General features: G+C 56.8%; 1 protein-coding gene across 2 annotated transcripts in view; it reads left to right on the plus strand.

The window, feature by feature from the left end:
- SIL1 (SIL1 nucleotide exchange factor) overlaps window positions 1-15,608 on the plus strand; it is a 100,247-nt gene extending 84,639 nt beyond the window's left edge. For both annotated transcript variants that reach the window (XM_065644018.1, XM_065644017.1), the window contains exons 9-11: window positions 9,586-9,682; window positions 12,642-12,806; window positions 15,101-15,608. In XM_065644018.1, coding sequence (XP_065500090.1) covers window positions 9,586-9,682; window positions 12,642-12,806; window positions 15,101-15,451 — 613 coding nt within the window. In that variant the 3' untranslated portion in view covers window positions 15,452-15,608. The remainder of the gene's footprint in view (window positions 1-9,585; window positions 9,683-12,641; window positions 12,807-15,100) is intronic.
- The last annotated feature ends 561 nt before the right edge of the window (window positions 15,609-16,169 follow it).

Consider the following 16,169-nt stretch of genomic DNA (forward strand, 5'->3'; position numbering starts at 1 on the left):
GCGCCGGCTCTCACACCTCGGCGTGGCGGAGCCCCCGCGCTGCAGCCCCGGCGGGGACGCGCCACGCAGAGCCTTGCTGGGTTGCTTTTTTACATTATTAGCACTCGTCTTAAAGAAAAATCAGCTCAAATGAACAAGCAAACAAATAAAGCGAATAACAATTGAAGGTCTTGGCCTCAGGCCGCCTTTTAATGTCTCTCAAGATGATTAGCGGGATGCGTTAGGTAGGCACTCGCTGCCACTGGGGAATGGAAGCTCAAGTGTTGGGAGCTCAGTGGTTAGCACTCAGGCTTTCTTCTTGTGGTGCTTTCAGACACCTATTTGCAGTGGTTTTGTGTTACCTAAGGTGTGCGAATAGGTTTTGTTGGCATGTTTGTGTAACTTGGTGTGCCTTGAGTGCGGTACAGCCGACCTCGCGGGGATGCTGCCGCGCGAAGCTGCCCCGGTACCATCGCACAAGGGTCTTGCTCAGGGTCCCGCAGCAGCAGCAAAGAGCCGGGCAGGACCTGGGCTGTCCCTGCGTCTGTCACCGTCCCTGGTCAGCAGAGCCGTGGAGCTGGGAGGCTGGAGGTGACAGAGAACGCGGGTGATGGAGCGGGGAGCAGGAGCCCCGCACTCGCGCTCCCATCCCGGTGCAGCTGCCGATGCTCCCGGGAGCGCTTCGGTTTCCCCGTCTATAAATCTGGGGGTGCTTTGAAGTCTCTGTGATGAAAAAGCACTGGACGAGCTCAAGGATGTGGTATTAATCCTGTGGTATTGTTCTTTGCTGTGTTGTGGTTTTTGTAAAGGAATCAATGCAATTTTTGTGGGCTCTGGCTAAAACGGCATGGGAATGAATGAGTTCTGCTTGCACTCATAGAGAATTGCTCACTTTTTATTAATGAGAGAGACCCCATCCATAGGCACCGACAGGCGTTTGACCCACGGTACAGTGCCAGGCTTTCAGCAATGCACAGGGAGTGTTTTGTAAGCATGGCACACATAGCCTTAATGTTGATTTACGCCTCAAAATAAAGCATTGATTCAGGTGATGGAGCGCTGGGGCGGGTTCCTGAGACGTCCTTCTCCGTGCACCGTGGAGCACTTGCTCACACCCACCCGGAGGGATCAGTCATTCCACACGTTGTGCTGGAAGAGAGCTCAGGCCGTTCCCTCCGTCCTTGCAGATGGAACACGAGTCACTGGCCCTTAAATCCCGGTGGGTCAGCGAACCCTGCAGCGTGGGCTCGCGGGTCTGTCCGTCCCCGAGGCAGGAGGAGATGGGCTGGTTGCGCCGGTGCCGCGCCATACCCTTCCCTCTTTAGGCTCCTGCGCTCCGTGCTGACCGGCTGACAGAAGCGGCCCCGAGAATCTAACAACCTTGGCTTTTTAATCGTAAACCCCGTTTTCATGGTTCCTTTTTTCGTATGGTTGTAAATCCAGCCTGTCGGTGTGGTGTTGGTGCGTGTTCTGCAGAACAATCCGGCGTTGTTGATTTTGTTCTGGCACCTCAGATTTTATTGTCCAGAGCTGGTATTTGCTCTTGCTCTCCGCGCCAGGGAGAGGTGAGGACGAGGAGGGTTTCGCTGCAACTCGCCTCGGTCCCTCTGGTCACATCCCTGCTCTCCGGAGCAGTCGTGCTTCGGGTGACAACTCATTTGGGTTGACCCCAGTGATGCTCCCCTGCGGCTGGGACGCTGTGTCCTGGCTCTGGGGACTTTCCTCACCCCTGCGAGGTGTCTCGCTGCAGCAGATTTGCTATTTCGTATTTTTATTTAATTACTTACTTTTACAGCTCTTCATACAAATCTAATTATCCATCTGTTATGCTACATTACAGCACTGCAGCTCATCTGATTTTTTTCCCCCGTTTCAAAATATCAGCTGCCTTTGCCTGGCCCTCTCTGGGCTTGGGTGAGCGGGTCCCCTCCCTGCGGGGCACTCGGTGGCTCTTGACCCTGGCTGCACCCAGACAAGTCGCCCTGCTCTCCGCTTCCAGCTCAGAACCGTTGTGACTGCAAAGGGCCAGAAACCCAGGGTAGGTAGTTCCGTTGCGTTCCGTACCTGAGGGCAGAGTTTGCCCTGGTTAACCCCGATGTCACCACGTCCCCAGGGAGCTCAGGGCTTGTCGGTAACGGGATGTTTTAAGCCCCCAGCTTTCAGCAGGGACGTTGCAGGGCTCGTAAGAAGCTCAACCGTCTCTTGCTGGTGCCTGGGCCGCAGATACAAGGTTGAGAGCAAGCCCAAGTTCCCCGGCTGTTCGTGTTCCTGCCTCTCCAGGGTGACTCACGCTTCCCCGCTTTCAGCATCACATTAACCCATCAGAATCACACACTCAGCTCCAACTGATTCTCTGCAGTTCTGTTCTCTTCTTAGCAACACATACTCAATAACCTAATTGCTCATTAAAACCCGTACTCGCATCTCTGTAATGCATTATGTCACGTTGAGCCGTGTTGCTCTCGCGGGGCCGCGGCTGCTCCCCCGCTACGGCGACGAGCGCCTGGCTTGGTGGAAAGTGAGAAGGCAGCGTTGCATTGAAGTGGAGATTTTCATCTTCTCCGGGGTTTTTTTTTAATGCCTCTCCTATATTCTGTGCTTTTGAACATCTAACACCTCTTTTATGCTTCACATCTTTTATACGAAATTGTTGTATTGCATTGCCTATTGAAACCTCGTTTTCCTTTTGTCAGGTTTTCCCCTCTCGCCCCCACTTTCTTCTTCGCTGTATTTTGATCGGTGAACTACTCAGGGCTCCATTTTTCTGGGTGGTTTTAATATCCTTAAGTCATAGCTCTGAAGGCCTTGGTCTGCAATAAACTCAGGTTTGAGCTGATGCTCAGAGAAGAGCCTTTCTAGGCCAGTTCTGCCGCATACGCACCTTGGCGGGGGCTTCGGGGGTGTTGGTGCCTCTTCCCTCTTCCTCTAACTCCGAATGGCCGCAGGCAGCCTCGTTGGGGTCGAGGTTATCTTATCGTTACCCTGTACATCTCATATTGTGCGCGCAAATGCCCCATCTCCTTTCTGATAGTGTAGGACTCTGATAATGGAAAGCCTCTGCTAAATATATATTTTTATAAGAGATTCACCAACCCTGCGCTGAAGCATCCTTTGCCAGCATCCCGCAGCAGAGCCGGGGCGTCGTTTCAGGGGACGGGGGCGTTGCGGGATTGTTTGCGGTGAGTCGTCCCAGTCGTCCTTGAGTTGTCCCGGTTGTCCTCTCCTGAAGAACAAGGTTTGGAAGGAGATGTGTCCCCACTGGTGCGTACCCGGGAGGCCGTGGCTTTGGAGCCGCTGCCCATGGGGATCGTTTGTGCCGTAGCCAGGTCTTTGACCGCAGCGGGGACCCGTGTTCTCCGCATGTGTCACTTCTCACTTGGGCTATTTTAATGCTTCATTTTTAATTTTTTTTCTCCTTAAACTTGCAATCTGAAGTTCAATCCTGCAAGTATTAATGGGCTGCTGATCATCCGGCCTCCTTTTTCTGCCCTTGTTCATGGTTGCAGATTTACAGCTCTAGTTCGGGCTGGAATTTGAGTTCTAGTCAAAGCTTTAAGCACTGACATCATAATGATCAGTTTTATCTCTCTATCTGTTATTTGTCAGGTAATTTTAATGCGAATATACTTAGAAGAGCTGTCACAAACCCTCCAAATAGAGACGCCTCTGAAAAAGTTGTTGGCCTTTTCAGGTGTGACCCTGCTCGTGTCGCTTTGGTTTCCAGGCCTCACAAAAATGACTCTTTCTGTTGCCTTTCCAATTCTTACCCAGGTGGGGAGGCTCGAGGGGCACAAGTAGCTGGGTGAGGTGTTTTAGGGTAACGCCATCATAGGCACATTTTGGGCTTGAGCCACTTCACTGTCCTGCGAGCAAAGCGTTGCTGCCGTCTCATTTTCTCCGTTAATGGGTTTTGGTGCGGGAGCCGGGGGGGTCAGGTGCGCGCTGCTGCCTCTTGCTGCTCCTCAGGTTACAGCACAAGCTCAATAGACTGCACTAAATTTTTAAGGCTGTTTCACAGGCTTACAGACTTTGATCCCTTGCTTTGATTTCCCACGCGGCCTCGCCGAGCGCTGGTTCTGAGGAGAGAAGGGCCCCATTAAGTCGCGTCTCGCCCGGTGATTATCGTGCCTTCTCACCTTGGCGCCAGGCTTTCATCCGGCTCCCCAGCCCTGCCTCCCCGCGAGGATGCTGGGCAGCAGCATCCCCTCATTGCACTCCCCGCTCCCACCTCTTCTTGGTCTTTTCCTTGCTTCAGCAGGGTTTTTGGAGTAAGGAGGTGACCCCTTTTTTTTTTGCCTAGGGTCTCGTGCGGTTTGTATAACAAGTAGGCCAAGAAATAAATATTCAGTGTGTGTCCTTGCTGGAGCAGTAGAGACAAAGGCATTTGCCGGCCTGCCCTGCTCTGTGCTTCCAAGTCCCCGGCTCCCTTTTTTTTAAATTTAAATCTAATTTTGCTGCTGTATCGCAAGTTCCTGTCTAACTCCAGAGCTGCCGTCGCCTCAGGGCTGTGTTGCTGCTTTCTAGTCTTCCCACGCCCCTCGTGTGCGCCGTCTGGAAAGACTTGGAAAAGTCTCTCCTAAATTTGTGCACGTGTACTTGAGGGTCATCCTCGGAGGAACAGGGTAGGGGGATCTCTTAATGGATAATACTCTTAAAACATCCTTTCTTTGGCCAAACGAGACCTGCTTCCGTGTGATGAGTTTGCCAGTGAAAATGGCAAAGGAGAAGCTTATGGTGGATTTTCATGCTCGTGGCTTCTCCGGATAGTCGGTCGTCCTCATCCTAAGGTCTTGCTGCTTCCACAAAGAGCTTTAGCGGAAGAAAAAAAAAGGAAGAAGGGAGTGAACATCCTGACCCGGCAGCTGGCGGAAGGTGCAGGTCCCGTCTCCGCCTTCGTCACCCGCCCAAGGCAGGACCTGTCACCTGGCAGCAGCTTCGGTGCAGTTTTACACACACATCACGGTGCGTCAGCCCTTGTTTTTATTACTTTTGCTCCCCTCTCCGGGCGCTGCTGAGGCTCGCGGTGTGCTGGCAAACAAGCCTTGACTGTAATAATTTCTGGCTCCTCGTGGGAAGTTGTAACTCCGACGCAGTGAAACATCAATTGGCAGAAAATGGAGCGTTTCCTTCTGCTGCGTGAGCTGCGGCGGGCAGGCTCGGAGGGAGGTTTTCTCCTGGCTTTCCCTCCCTTGATTTTGCTTTTTCCCCTCTCCATGCACGGGCACGGTCACCCTCCTCCAGCCGCCAAGGGGAAAACATCCTGGGCTGATGACACCGCACATTAAACGTGTGCTCGGCAAAGTCACCGCTCCGGAGTCTGGGAGGAGGCAGCTGTGGGAAACTGAAATGTCATTTGTCTTGTGGTCAGAAGGGTCATAGAATCACAGAATCATTATGGTTGGAAAAGTCCCTCAAGATCATCGAGTCCAACCATAACCCAGCCCTGGCACTGCCCCGTGTCCTGAGAACCTCATGTCCGTCTGTCCAACCCCTCCAGGGATGGTGACTCCAGCACTGCCCTGGGCAGCCTGTCCCAATGCCCCACAGCCCTTTGGGGAAGAAATTACAGAATCACAGAATCACAGAATGTTAGGGATTGGAAGGGACCTCGAAAGATCATCTAGTCCAATCCCCCTGCCAGGGCAGGAACACCCAGGTGAGGTTACACAGGAAGGCGTCCAGGCGGGTTTTGAATGTCTCCAGAGAAGGAGACTCCACAACCCCCCTGGGCAGCCTGTTCCAGTGTTCCGTCACCCTCACTGAGAAGAAGTTTCTTCTCACATTTAAGTGGAACCTATTGTGTTCCAGCTTGAACCCATTACCCCTTGTCTTACTGTTGGTTGTCACCGAGAAGAGCCTGGCTCCATCCTCGTGACACCCACCCTTTATATATTTGTAAACATTGATGAGCTCACCCCTCAGTCTCCTCTTCTCCAGCTCCAGAGCCCCAGCTCCTCAGCCTTTCCTCACACGGGAGATGCTCCACTCCCTTCAGCATCTTCGTGGCTGCGCTGGACTCTCTCCAGCAGTTCCCTGTCCTGCTGGAACTGAGGGGCCCAGAACTGGACACAATATTCCAGATGCGGTCTCACTAGGGCAGAGCAGAGGGGCAGGAGAACCTCTCTGACCTACTGACCACCCCCCTTCCAACACACCCCAGGATGCCATTGGCCTTCTTGGCCAAATTGTTCCCCAGATCCAACCTCAACCTCCCCTGGCGCAACTCGAGGCCGTTTCCTCTGGTCCTGGCGCTTGTTCCTGGGGAGCAGAGCCCGACCCCCCCTGGCTCCAAGCTCCTTTCAGGCAGGTCAGAGATCAGAAGGTCTCCCCTCAGCTCCTGCTCTCCAGCTGAACCCCCAGCTCCCTCAGCCGCTCCCATCACACTTGTGCTCCAGCCCCTCACCAGCTCCGTTCCCTTCTCTGATCCATACCAAGAGGGTCTGGTGGCCCATGTCCAGAGCTCTTCAGTGGTCATACTACGATCTGGGATGGATGACCCATGTCTCAAGAAGTTCGGGATGTTCTGTGCAAGGACGAAGCTCACCTTGCAAGGGACAGAGCTGTCTCAGGAGCTGCTCAGAGCTGCCGGTGTGGCCACCTGTGGGCAGGAGGGATTCCTGCTGGGCTCCTCAGCCTCTTCATCGCTGCTCAGGGCATCTTGGCCAGTGTGACCACCAGCGACGTGCCCCTTAACCCCAGCCTGTCCCAGCACCCAGGGAATTCTTCGCATGGATCAGTCATGGTGAGGCTGTACCCAGCCTCGTTTTCTGCTCTTCAGGGACAGAACAAGAGATGGATGTGATGGACCTGGGCCTCGGGGCTGGGAAGCTGGTTCGTCCCATCCGTTGAGCGCTCCCAAATCTCTGCCACCCCTGCAGCGTCGGGGGTGTCCTCATGCGCTGTGTTCAGGCTCTGTCCCAGCCTCAGAGGTTCGTGTCAGTGAATTTCCTTGCTCGTGCCACCGTCCCCGTATCCATTAGCAGATGAGCACAGGTTGAATTTCCCGTGCGGGCGCTCCACTGTCTGTTTCGTTATATTTATTTTGTTCAGGCTGCTTTTCCCTGGGCTCCACGGTGTAATTTGTACAGATCTGTGCTGAGTTTTCTAAACTCTCAAATGAGGTTTTTTGTTAGCGTGGAGCCCAGACTATTGATAGTAGAGACATTAAACAACAGAAACACAGGGAAGTGAGCAGCACGGCTACCACCCGGAACGCTTCCTAAGCTCCGGAGGTGCTCCTTGGCGAAAACACCATGGTTCAGAGATTTTAATTAGATCTAATCCTCCAGGTGACCAACCAAGCAGTAAAAGGCATACCAATTTTTCAGTTGCATCCCTTGCTGAAAGAGTTTTTATTATTTATTTTAGATAGATGTGACAAAAGAACTTGGATATCCCAAACTTCATGTTTTCCTTGAATGGCACCAAGAGTTATACCAGCCTGCAAACTTGTCCTGCACTTGTTCTGGTCGCCCTTTCCCACTTGCATGTGACCAAATCTGGTCAAGTTTTTTGTTCAGAATTTGTTTTTTCTGAGTGTCAGAGGAGTCGTCAGCTCCTCCTTGGGTCTGGAAACACCGCGGTGGTTTCTTTGCCTCTTGTTCACACGGGACGCGGAGCTGCAGCACCGAAAACGTGTCTGCCAGCCTGGCCGGTGATGTGCCGGGCACAGCCCGACCTCCATCCCGCGCCTGCCCCTAGAAAAGCTGCAAGCAACAACAAGCACAACCCAACTGTTCGCAGACACAGGCAGAGACCAAAGCTGTCATCGCTGGAAAACAGAGCTGGAAAAACCTCTTCCTCCCCGTCCTGCGCGGTCTGCGGCCGAACGCGGCACAGCGGAGGGTGTCCGCGCATCCCTGCGGCGCCGGGCGGGCTGTGGGGGTGCCCGGGGCTCTGACCTCGGCCCCACGGCTGCGCCCGCGTTGCCCAAGCTCTGCAGGAGGTTTTGTGCCGTCGTGGTGAGCGCAGCCGTGCTCGGCTGTCCCGACCCGCTGCTGAGGGCACCGCAGCGTGTGTGGCTTCTCACTGCTGCCATGTCCTCCTGCTGTCGTGTCTCTGGGCTCCCAAAGGAGTCTCATCACAAGCGTGGCTTATAAATCCATCTGGACTGACAGGAGATGCAGGATTCATTGCTTTCTGCAGGACAGGTGTCACTTATCTCTGGCTCTGTTGAAGCGAGGGTCACACTTGGCACACGGGGTATGTCAGACCGCTCTTCAGCCAAGCCCTGGCTGGGGGTCACGCTGCCCAAACCTCTTCTGCGGAGGGATCCTGAAGCTCCTGGGTTTGTTCTTTCTCCCAGGTCACAGCTGTCCACTCCTCGCAGGGTCCCTGAGAAATCAGAGGTGGCTTTTGACAAGCCCTGTCCCTGCCGCGGGTCACTGCAGTCAGGACCCCTCTGAGCCGGGGGTGGCTCCTGGCGGTGCGAGAAGCAAAGCCGGGGTCGAGCGGGGGGTGCAGAGGCTGCCTCGGCTGACACCGGTGAGCTCGGTGTTCTCGTGTTCCTGGGAGCCGCGGGTTTAATTCAAGGCTGCTCCCTGCCCAAGCCCATTTGTCTTCCGTTTGGGTTTTTTTATGACCCCGTCTGCCTCTGTCTCTGGTATTTCTGGGGTGATGCTCGGCGCTGGCTGCTCTGGCGTTGGTAAGAGCTGCGGGTGTTTTGCTGTAGCAGGGACGCGTGACCTTTGTCTGGCCGTGGTGCAATTGCTGCTTCCAAGTTGAGCAAAGGCTGAAGTGCTAGAGCTTTTCCTTAGAGCACGAAAAACCCGGGATCAGGGCTGTCGACAGCTGGTACATTGTGCTCCGACTGTGGAAGCCCTGCCAAAGCGGGAGCCCGCAGCATTTCACCTCTTTGCCACCTTGTAAGCCGCCCTAGCAGTGGGTTTGCAAAGCGGTGGGCATGACTGGGCCAGCTGCTCAGAGACCTGACATTTCAGCCTGGTTCTTGCAGACAGGAGGGTGGATTTAGCCATTTGTAGTCCCTGGAGAAAAAACACTCGATGCGAGAGGTATGTGGATGGTGAGACCGGGTATAATTTGTGATTCAGAGGCGCCGGAGACAAGCAGGACCTTCCTCCAGGTGAGCTGGGGGGGACGGTGCTGCAGCAAAGGGGCGTTTAAATAAATCAGTGTGTTAACAGCAAGTGAGGGCTGTGAGGGAGGGAAAGCAAGAACTGAAATATAAAAGGCTGTTAAGGAATAGAGGCGAAGCAGGAGGATGAATAGCTGTGCGGGAAGCACAGGGGAGTTCTGGCCAGGGCTTTGCACCTTCTCCATAACCACAAAAATCAGGTTCTCCAACACTGGACACTTTAAAGATTCAGCTAGACAGGGTTCTGGGCCAGCTTGCCTAGACTGGGCTTTATTCCAAGAAAGGTTGAACCATTTAATCCTCGTGGTCCCTTCCAGCCTGGTGTCCTGTGATTCTATAATTCTATGAAGCTGCGGTCGGTGGCCGTCGGGGGTTCGTGGTGGCAGCGGGGGGTTTGCTCGGTGGTCAGGCTGGATTTGCCCTCGGCCGTGTCCTGCCCACGCGGACCCGCAGCCCGTCCCGCCCGCCGTGCCCGCGCTGCCGCTCACCTGCCTTTTGCTTTTTCCCCGCAGCAACCCCAAAGTCCAGATCGAAGCCATCGAGGGAGGAGCGCTGCAGAAGCTCCTGGTTATTCTGGCTACGGAACAACCCCTGCCCGTCAAGAAGAAGGTGAGTGGGTGGGGATGCACCATAGGCAGAGCTGTTTTTGTGCTCTTCAGGGCTTCGCCGACCCCCTGAGAGTGTGGGACCCTGCGCTGGGGGGTGCGGGAGGGGGGTCCTGCGTGCCCACTGGCCTCCAGCACCGCGGGTCTCGCCCCACGTGGACGGCAGCTCTGGCGGCTGCGGGGACAGGGCCAGGAGGGCGGGGGTTCCCGATCAGAGGGTAACGAACGCTGCCGGCTGGAAGGAGCTAATTGCTGGAGCCAGCCCCGCGTGCTGCCCTCGGCACTGGCTCCATAGCGAGCCGAGCAGCACGAGAGCCCCCAGCCAAATGTGCAGCGCTGTCTGTCGGGGCGAGGGCTCCCTCGCCGCCTCCCTCCATCCCTCCTCACCGCACTCCCTAGAGCATGAGATCTCATTACCCTCGCTTTAGCCTGTGATGCCACCGCTGTTTACGGCCGTAAAATTATCTGGCTGCTCCCGAAAACCCAGGCACACCGTTTAACATGGCGACCTCCTGCGAGAGGGGGTTTGGTGGGGTGAGGGAACCACCAGCTCTTCCATTTGTCTTTGATACATCTGCTGTTATGCAAACAGCAGCGTTTGAACAAAGTCCCACAAACACGCTCCCCTTTAGTCCATGCTGAGAGTCCTCCAGTGCGCAGAAGACACGGGAGAGGCCAGGGAACCCCGGTGCTCTTGGTCATGGGTGGGAGGAGGTGCCGGACGGAAAGTTGCACCCCAGGATGCTCCGTGCTCAGAAATTCCGCCCGGGAGTGCCCGTGTCTCGATCTGGAGCTCATTTTGGGGTAGGAAAGGACGGCTGGGAGTGCAGAGCCCCTCACCAGCATCGCTCGAACCCCTGGGTGGTGCGTGCAGGACGGTTCTTTCCGGCAAGCCTGAACAAGACTGGACGCTTCCCAGTGGCAGCCCCCGGAGAACAGCGACAGGGATGGGCTCGGTATTGTCTGCATTTACACACGGTCTCATGAGAGCCTCCAAGGGTTGAACCCCCTTTTCCAGGAGGACAGAGGCTTTTAATTCCCAGTTCCTGAGCTCTGCACAGTCCCCCATCTCTCTCCAGGCCAGGATTCCAAGCACAGGTGGGTGCCCCAGCCCCGGCTCCCGCTCAGGTGGGTTTTCCGCCCCAGTGCACGGCAGCGAGGCCATGAGTACGTTTCTTCCCTCCCCTGTCCTTTGGCCTATGGTGAAATAAGGAGAAGGAAATTCACCGATGGCAACTCGGGAGATGGAAAATAGAAACAAACAGGGCTGGGGAGGACGTGGCTGTCAGCTCGGATCTGTCCCCGGAGCGCGGGGGCTGCGCGTCCACGCGGCGTGCGGAGCGGCCGGCTCGGCTGCTCATCGCCCAGACGAGCATCCCGGTCCCTGCTGGCAGCAGCCCTGCCCCAGGCATGTCAGCCTGTCCCCTCTGCAAACCGCGGCCATCAGAAGTAGACAAGTGTAAAATTCGGTGCTTGGCCCCTAATTGTCTCCTGGGTGTTCACCCCGTGCCGCTGGAGGCCCAGGAGGCAAGCGCGGCCGTGCCGGTGTCTCTCGCTGTTGGTGTGTGATGCTGCATCGTGACAGACCCCGTTTTGGGGCCGTTTCCTGGGAAACTCTGTGGTCCTGCCCTCCGGCTGCATGGGGGCGAGGGAGGGGATGTTCCCCAGGTGTCCACATCAGTACTGGGGCCAGTTCTCTTCGTCAGTGACCTGGACGAGGGGATTGAGCGCACCCTCAGTAAGTTTGCAGATGACACCAAGTTGGGAGGGAGTGTTGATCTGCTGGAGGGTGGGAAAGCCGTACAGAGGGATCTGGACCGGCTGGATCGATGGGCTGAGGCCAATTGTCTGAGGTTCAACAAGGCCAAGGGCCAGGTGCTGCACTTGGGTCACAACAACCCCATAAACGCCGCAGGCTGGGGAAGAGCGGCTGGAAAATGCCTGGAAGAAAAGGACCTGGGGGTGTTGGTGACAGAGGCTGAACATGAGCCAGTGTGTGCCCAGGTGGACAAAAAGGCCACCAGCATCCTGGCTTGTACCAGGAATAGTGTGGCCAGCAGGACTAGAGAAATGGTTGTGCCACTGTACTCAGCACTGGTGAGGCCAAACCTTGAATCCTGCGTTCAGTTTTGGGCCCCTCATCATAAGAAGGACACTGAAATACTAGAGAGAGTGCAGAGGAGGCAACGGAGCTGGTGAGGAGCTGGAACACAAGGGTGATGGGAGCGGCTGAGGGAACTGGGGGTTCAGCTGGAGAACAGGAGCTGAGGGGAGACCTTCTGATCTCTGACCTGCCTGAAAGGAGCTTGGAGCCGGGGGGGTCGGGCTCTGCTCCCCAGGAACAAGCGCCAGGACCAGAGGAAACGGCCTCAAGTTGCGCCAGGGGAGGCTGAGGTTGGATCTGGGGAACAATTTCTTCCCCCAAGGGCTGTGGGGCATTGGAACAGGCTGCCCAGGGCAGTGCTGGAGTCACCATCCCTGGAGGGGTTGGACAGACGGAGATGAGGTTCTCAGGACATGGGGCAGTGCCAGATTTAGGTTACGGTTGGAATCGATGAGCTTGAGGGGCTTTTCCAATCAAAGTGATTCTGTGATTCTATGACCTGGAGGGGCTGGGCCCCGCTCTGCCCCATCCTCACCCTGTAGCCGGGCTCTGTGCCGCGGGTCGGTGGGGGATCTGCCGGGAGCAGCGACGGCACTGGCTCTGTTCCGGTGCTGGGTCGTCGTTCTGGCCATCACGGTGGCGGGGTTGGAGTTTGGATGGAATTCACCCGGGTTCGGGCAGCCTGGCGGCAGCGGGGAGGGTTGCAATGGGGAGACGAGGGGGCTCGTGGGGACGCCCCTCAGCAAGGAGCTCTGCACCGCTGGGGTGACGTGTTTCTCCTGTCCCGTGGGATGCCAGGAAGAGGCTGTGCCAATGCGGCGGCCGTACCCTCGTGCTGACGGAGCTCTGTCCCCACCAGGCCCTGTTCGCGCTGTCCTCCATGCTGAGACACTTCCCGTACGCCCAGCAGCAGTTCCTCAAGCTGGGCGGCCTCCAGGTCCTCAGGAGCCTCTTCAGACAGAAGGGGATGGAGCCCCTGCACGTGCGGGTGGTGACGCTGCTCTACGACCTCATCGTGGAGAAGGTGAGGAGCTGGGACGGGACCCGGCCGGGCGCTCCCCGCCTGCACCCCAAAGGAGCCGTGGAGCATCCTCGCGGGGTGAGGATGAGGAGGGGCTGACCCAGCATCGGGGTGGTCCTGGTTGGGATGGGCTCCCTCCGCCCACGAGCCACCACAAGTGCCTGGGAGAGCCCAGAGCGAGCTGAAATCTTCATTTTGCATTAAACTGCCATCGCCGTTTCACCCGGGGGTTTTTAAATAACAAAATGTCAAGGACATGAGTAGGGGACAGGCACCAGACTCCGTGAGCTCGGCTGTGGTGTCTGGGACAGCCAAGGGGAGCAGTCGCTGCTGTGTCCTGCCTGATGGAGAGGCCCTGCCTGTCCCTGCCTGTCCCTGCCTGTCCCTGCCCGTCCCTGCCCATCCCTTCCCGTCCCTTCCCGTCCCTGCCCGTCCCTGCCCATCCCTGCCCATCCCTTCCCGTCCCTGCCCATCCCTTCCCGTCCCTGCCCATCCCTGCCCATCCCTTCCCGTCCCTTCCCGTCCCTGCCCGTCCCTGCCCATCCCTGCCCGTCCCTGCCCATCCCTGCCCATCCCTTCCCGTCCCTTCCCGTCTCTACCCGTCCCTGCCCGTCCCTGCCCGTCCCTGCCCATCCCTGCCCGTCCCTGCCCGTCTCTGCCTGCCCTGCCTGCCCCTCGCTGGAGCTGCACCTGCAGCTTCAAGTGTTTTATTTTCCAGTCCTCAGGTCCCTGCCGCATGTCAGTTCAAACCCCGCGTTCCCCGGCCATCGCTCCTTGTTCAGTCTGCACGTTTCTCTGACTCCAGAGAACGGGAATTAAATCCACTTCCTCTCCGTTTACAGCCAATTTGCCCTGCAGATTATTACTGCTGTAATACCAGGGTTTCGGGCACTGCGGAGCAACGTCTGTGTTTTGAAACTGTTGTTTTCCAGGAGACTTTGTAAAGGTGCGAATTATTTTAGCGGGTCTGAAATGGTAGCAGGCGCTGGCTGTAACGCGGGCGATCCCGTCTGCCTGCTGGTGAGAAGGAACGTACGGGGGTGTGTGACCCCAGCCCTTCCCATTTGCTCCTCCCGCGGGTTTTACAGCCGCCCCGTCTGTTCCTGGCTCCGCAGGCCCCGCGGATTCTCGGGTTTATGTTAAAACAAGGATTTTTCGCTGCCCTTCAGACAGGGAAGGTTGTTTATCGATCTGAGCCCATTGGCTTTTGGGGTGTGCGGGGGAGATGGGACTCCCCGGTTTGGGCTGGGCTGGGTGACAAAGAGCTCGGTTTGACAATGATGAACTCCGGTGGGCAGCTCTGCGCTGATGCACCCATTGCCACAGCGCTGAAGGGCTTTTTCTGCTGCTTGCTTTTCTTTTCACCCCAAATCCCGCCTGGCCAGGGGGGTTTATCAGGCAGCCCGCTCAGGGGACCGCAAGAGGGGAGGTCTCAGCCTTGTCCCTCCTTGTCCCCACCGCGTCCCGTCAGTCAGTGGGATGAAGCACCAGGACCAGAGCTGCCCGGGGACAGTGGAGCCCAGTGCCAAACTGGTGACCTGGACAGGGAGAAGGTTACAGGTGCCCTCGGGGACACAAGTGGCCCTTGGGGACAGGATTGTCCGATGGCTTCTCACAGCAGCTCCTGGGCACTGGCTGCCCCGTCCCTGCCCAGGGCTGGGTCTCTGCTCCTCAGCCCTTGACAACTTCATGTGCGGGCAACAAAGAACCAGGACACAAACCCGTCTTGGTTTTATGTTGCAAGTCAGAGAAGGGAACGGAGCTGGTGAGGGGCTGGAGCACAAGTGTGATGGGAGCGGCTGAGGGAGCTGGGGGTTCAGCTGGAGAACAGGAGCTGAGGGGAGACCTTCTGATCTCTGAACTGCCTGAAAGGAGCTTGGAGCCAGGGGGGGTCGGGCTCTGCTCCCCAGGAACAAGCGCCAGGACCAGAGGAAACGGCCTCAAGTTGCGCCAGGGGAGGTTGAGGTTGGATCTGGGGAACAATTTCTTCCCCAAAGGGCTGTGGGGCATTGGAACAGGCTGCCCAGGGCAGTGCTGGAGTCACCATCCCTGGAGGGGCTGGACAGACGGACATGAGGTTCTCAGGACATGGGGCAGTGCCAGGGCTGGGTTATGGTTGGACTCGATGATCCTGAGGGGCTTTTCCAACCAAAATGATTCTGTCACTCTATTATATGATTCTCCCTTCCAAGGCAGGTGTTACGGGACATTCATCCTACTCTCTCACGATGTTTCACCTCCCGGGAGTGGTTGATCTCCAACAAGGATATTAATCCATGTTCCGCCACTTCCCACAGATGGTCCTTGAGGACTCGCAGCACGGAGACCAAACGCAAGAGAAAATCCAGCAGTACCAGCAGGTCAGGCTGGTCCCGGCGGTGGTGGAGCAGGACTGGTGCGTGGTGGTTTCCAACCTGCTGGCCGTGCCGGAGCACGACACTCGGGAGAAGGTCCTCAAGACGGTGGCCGTGCTGATGGCGTTCTGCAGGGAGCGGTACCGCGGGGACCCGGCGCTCGGCAGCACCCTCGGCCTCCTGCGCAGCGAGTACGAGGAGCTGGCGGCCCAGGAGCAGAGGGAAGGTGACAAAGACGGGTATTTCAAGGAACTCCTTGGCTCCATAAACACCATCATTCAGGAATTAAGATGAAAACAGCTGTAGATTCAGTTCAGTCCCAGATAATTCAGGGCAACAGTGTGAGTTTTGGTGGCACCGATGTACGCGCACTTCTGAATAAACCGGTGGACTAAATGCGATCCCACCACTGGATGAGTGCACCAGCAGCTTATTATAGTAATTAAAATGTCTGGGGGCTCGTTTTCATTTGCGTGGGGTACTGCTGGGAAACCAGAGGTGTGCACCTGCGAGGGAACGGGACGGAGTCCCAGCCCGCGGTGTCCGTCACCCTCCAGCCGGGTGCCTTGGGCGTGCTGAGCGTCTCGGTCCGGGACTGTTCGGGTGGGAAGGGCTGAGGGACCGTCCTGGTTCGGCAGCTCTGCCGCGCCAGGGAAGCGATTGTTCCCGCAGCTCTGATCTGCTGCTGTTCTCACACGGCAACACCCGCGGTGTCTCTGATCCTTCGTTTGCTTTGTATAAAGCATCTCAGTGCTCAGGAGCACCGTTCGCCTTTGGATTGTTTAGTGCTTGTACAGGACTGAGTGTCATTTCACAGAATCACAGAATCACAGAATCACAGAATGTTAGGGATTGGAAGGGACCTTGAAAGATCATCCCGTCCAATCCCCCTGCCAGGCCAGGAACACCCAGGTGAGGTTACACAGGAAGGCGTCCAGGCGGGTTTTCAATGTCTCCAGAGAAGGAGAATCCACAACCCCCCTGGGCAGCCTGGGCCAGTGTTCCGTCACCC

The sequence above is a fragment of the Caloenas nicobarica genome, chromosome 13 (assembly GCF_036013445.1).
Source record: "Caloenas nicobarica isolate bCalNic1 chromosome 13, bCalNic1.hap1, whole genome shotgun sequence".
Lineage (NCBI taxonomy): Eukaryota > Metazoa > Chordata > Aves > Columbiformes > Columbidae > Caloenas > Caloenas nicobarica.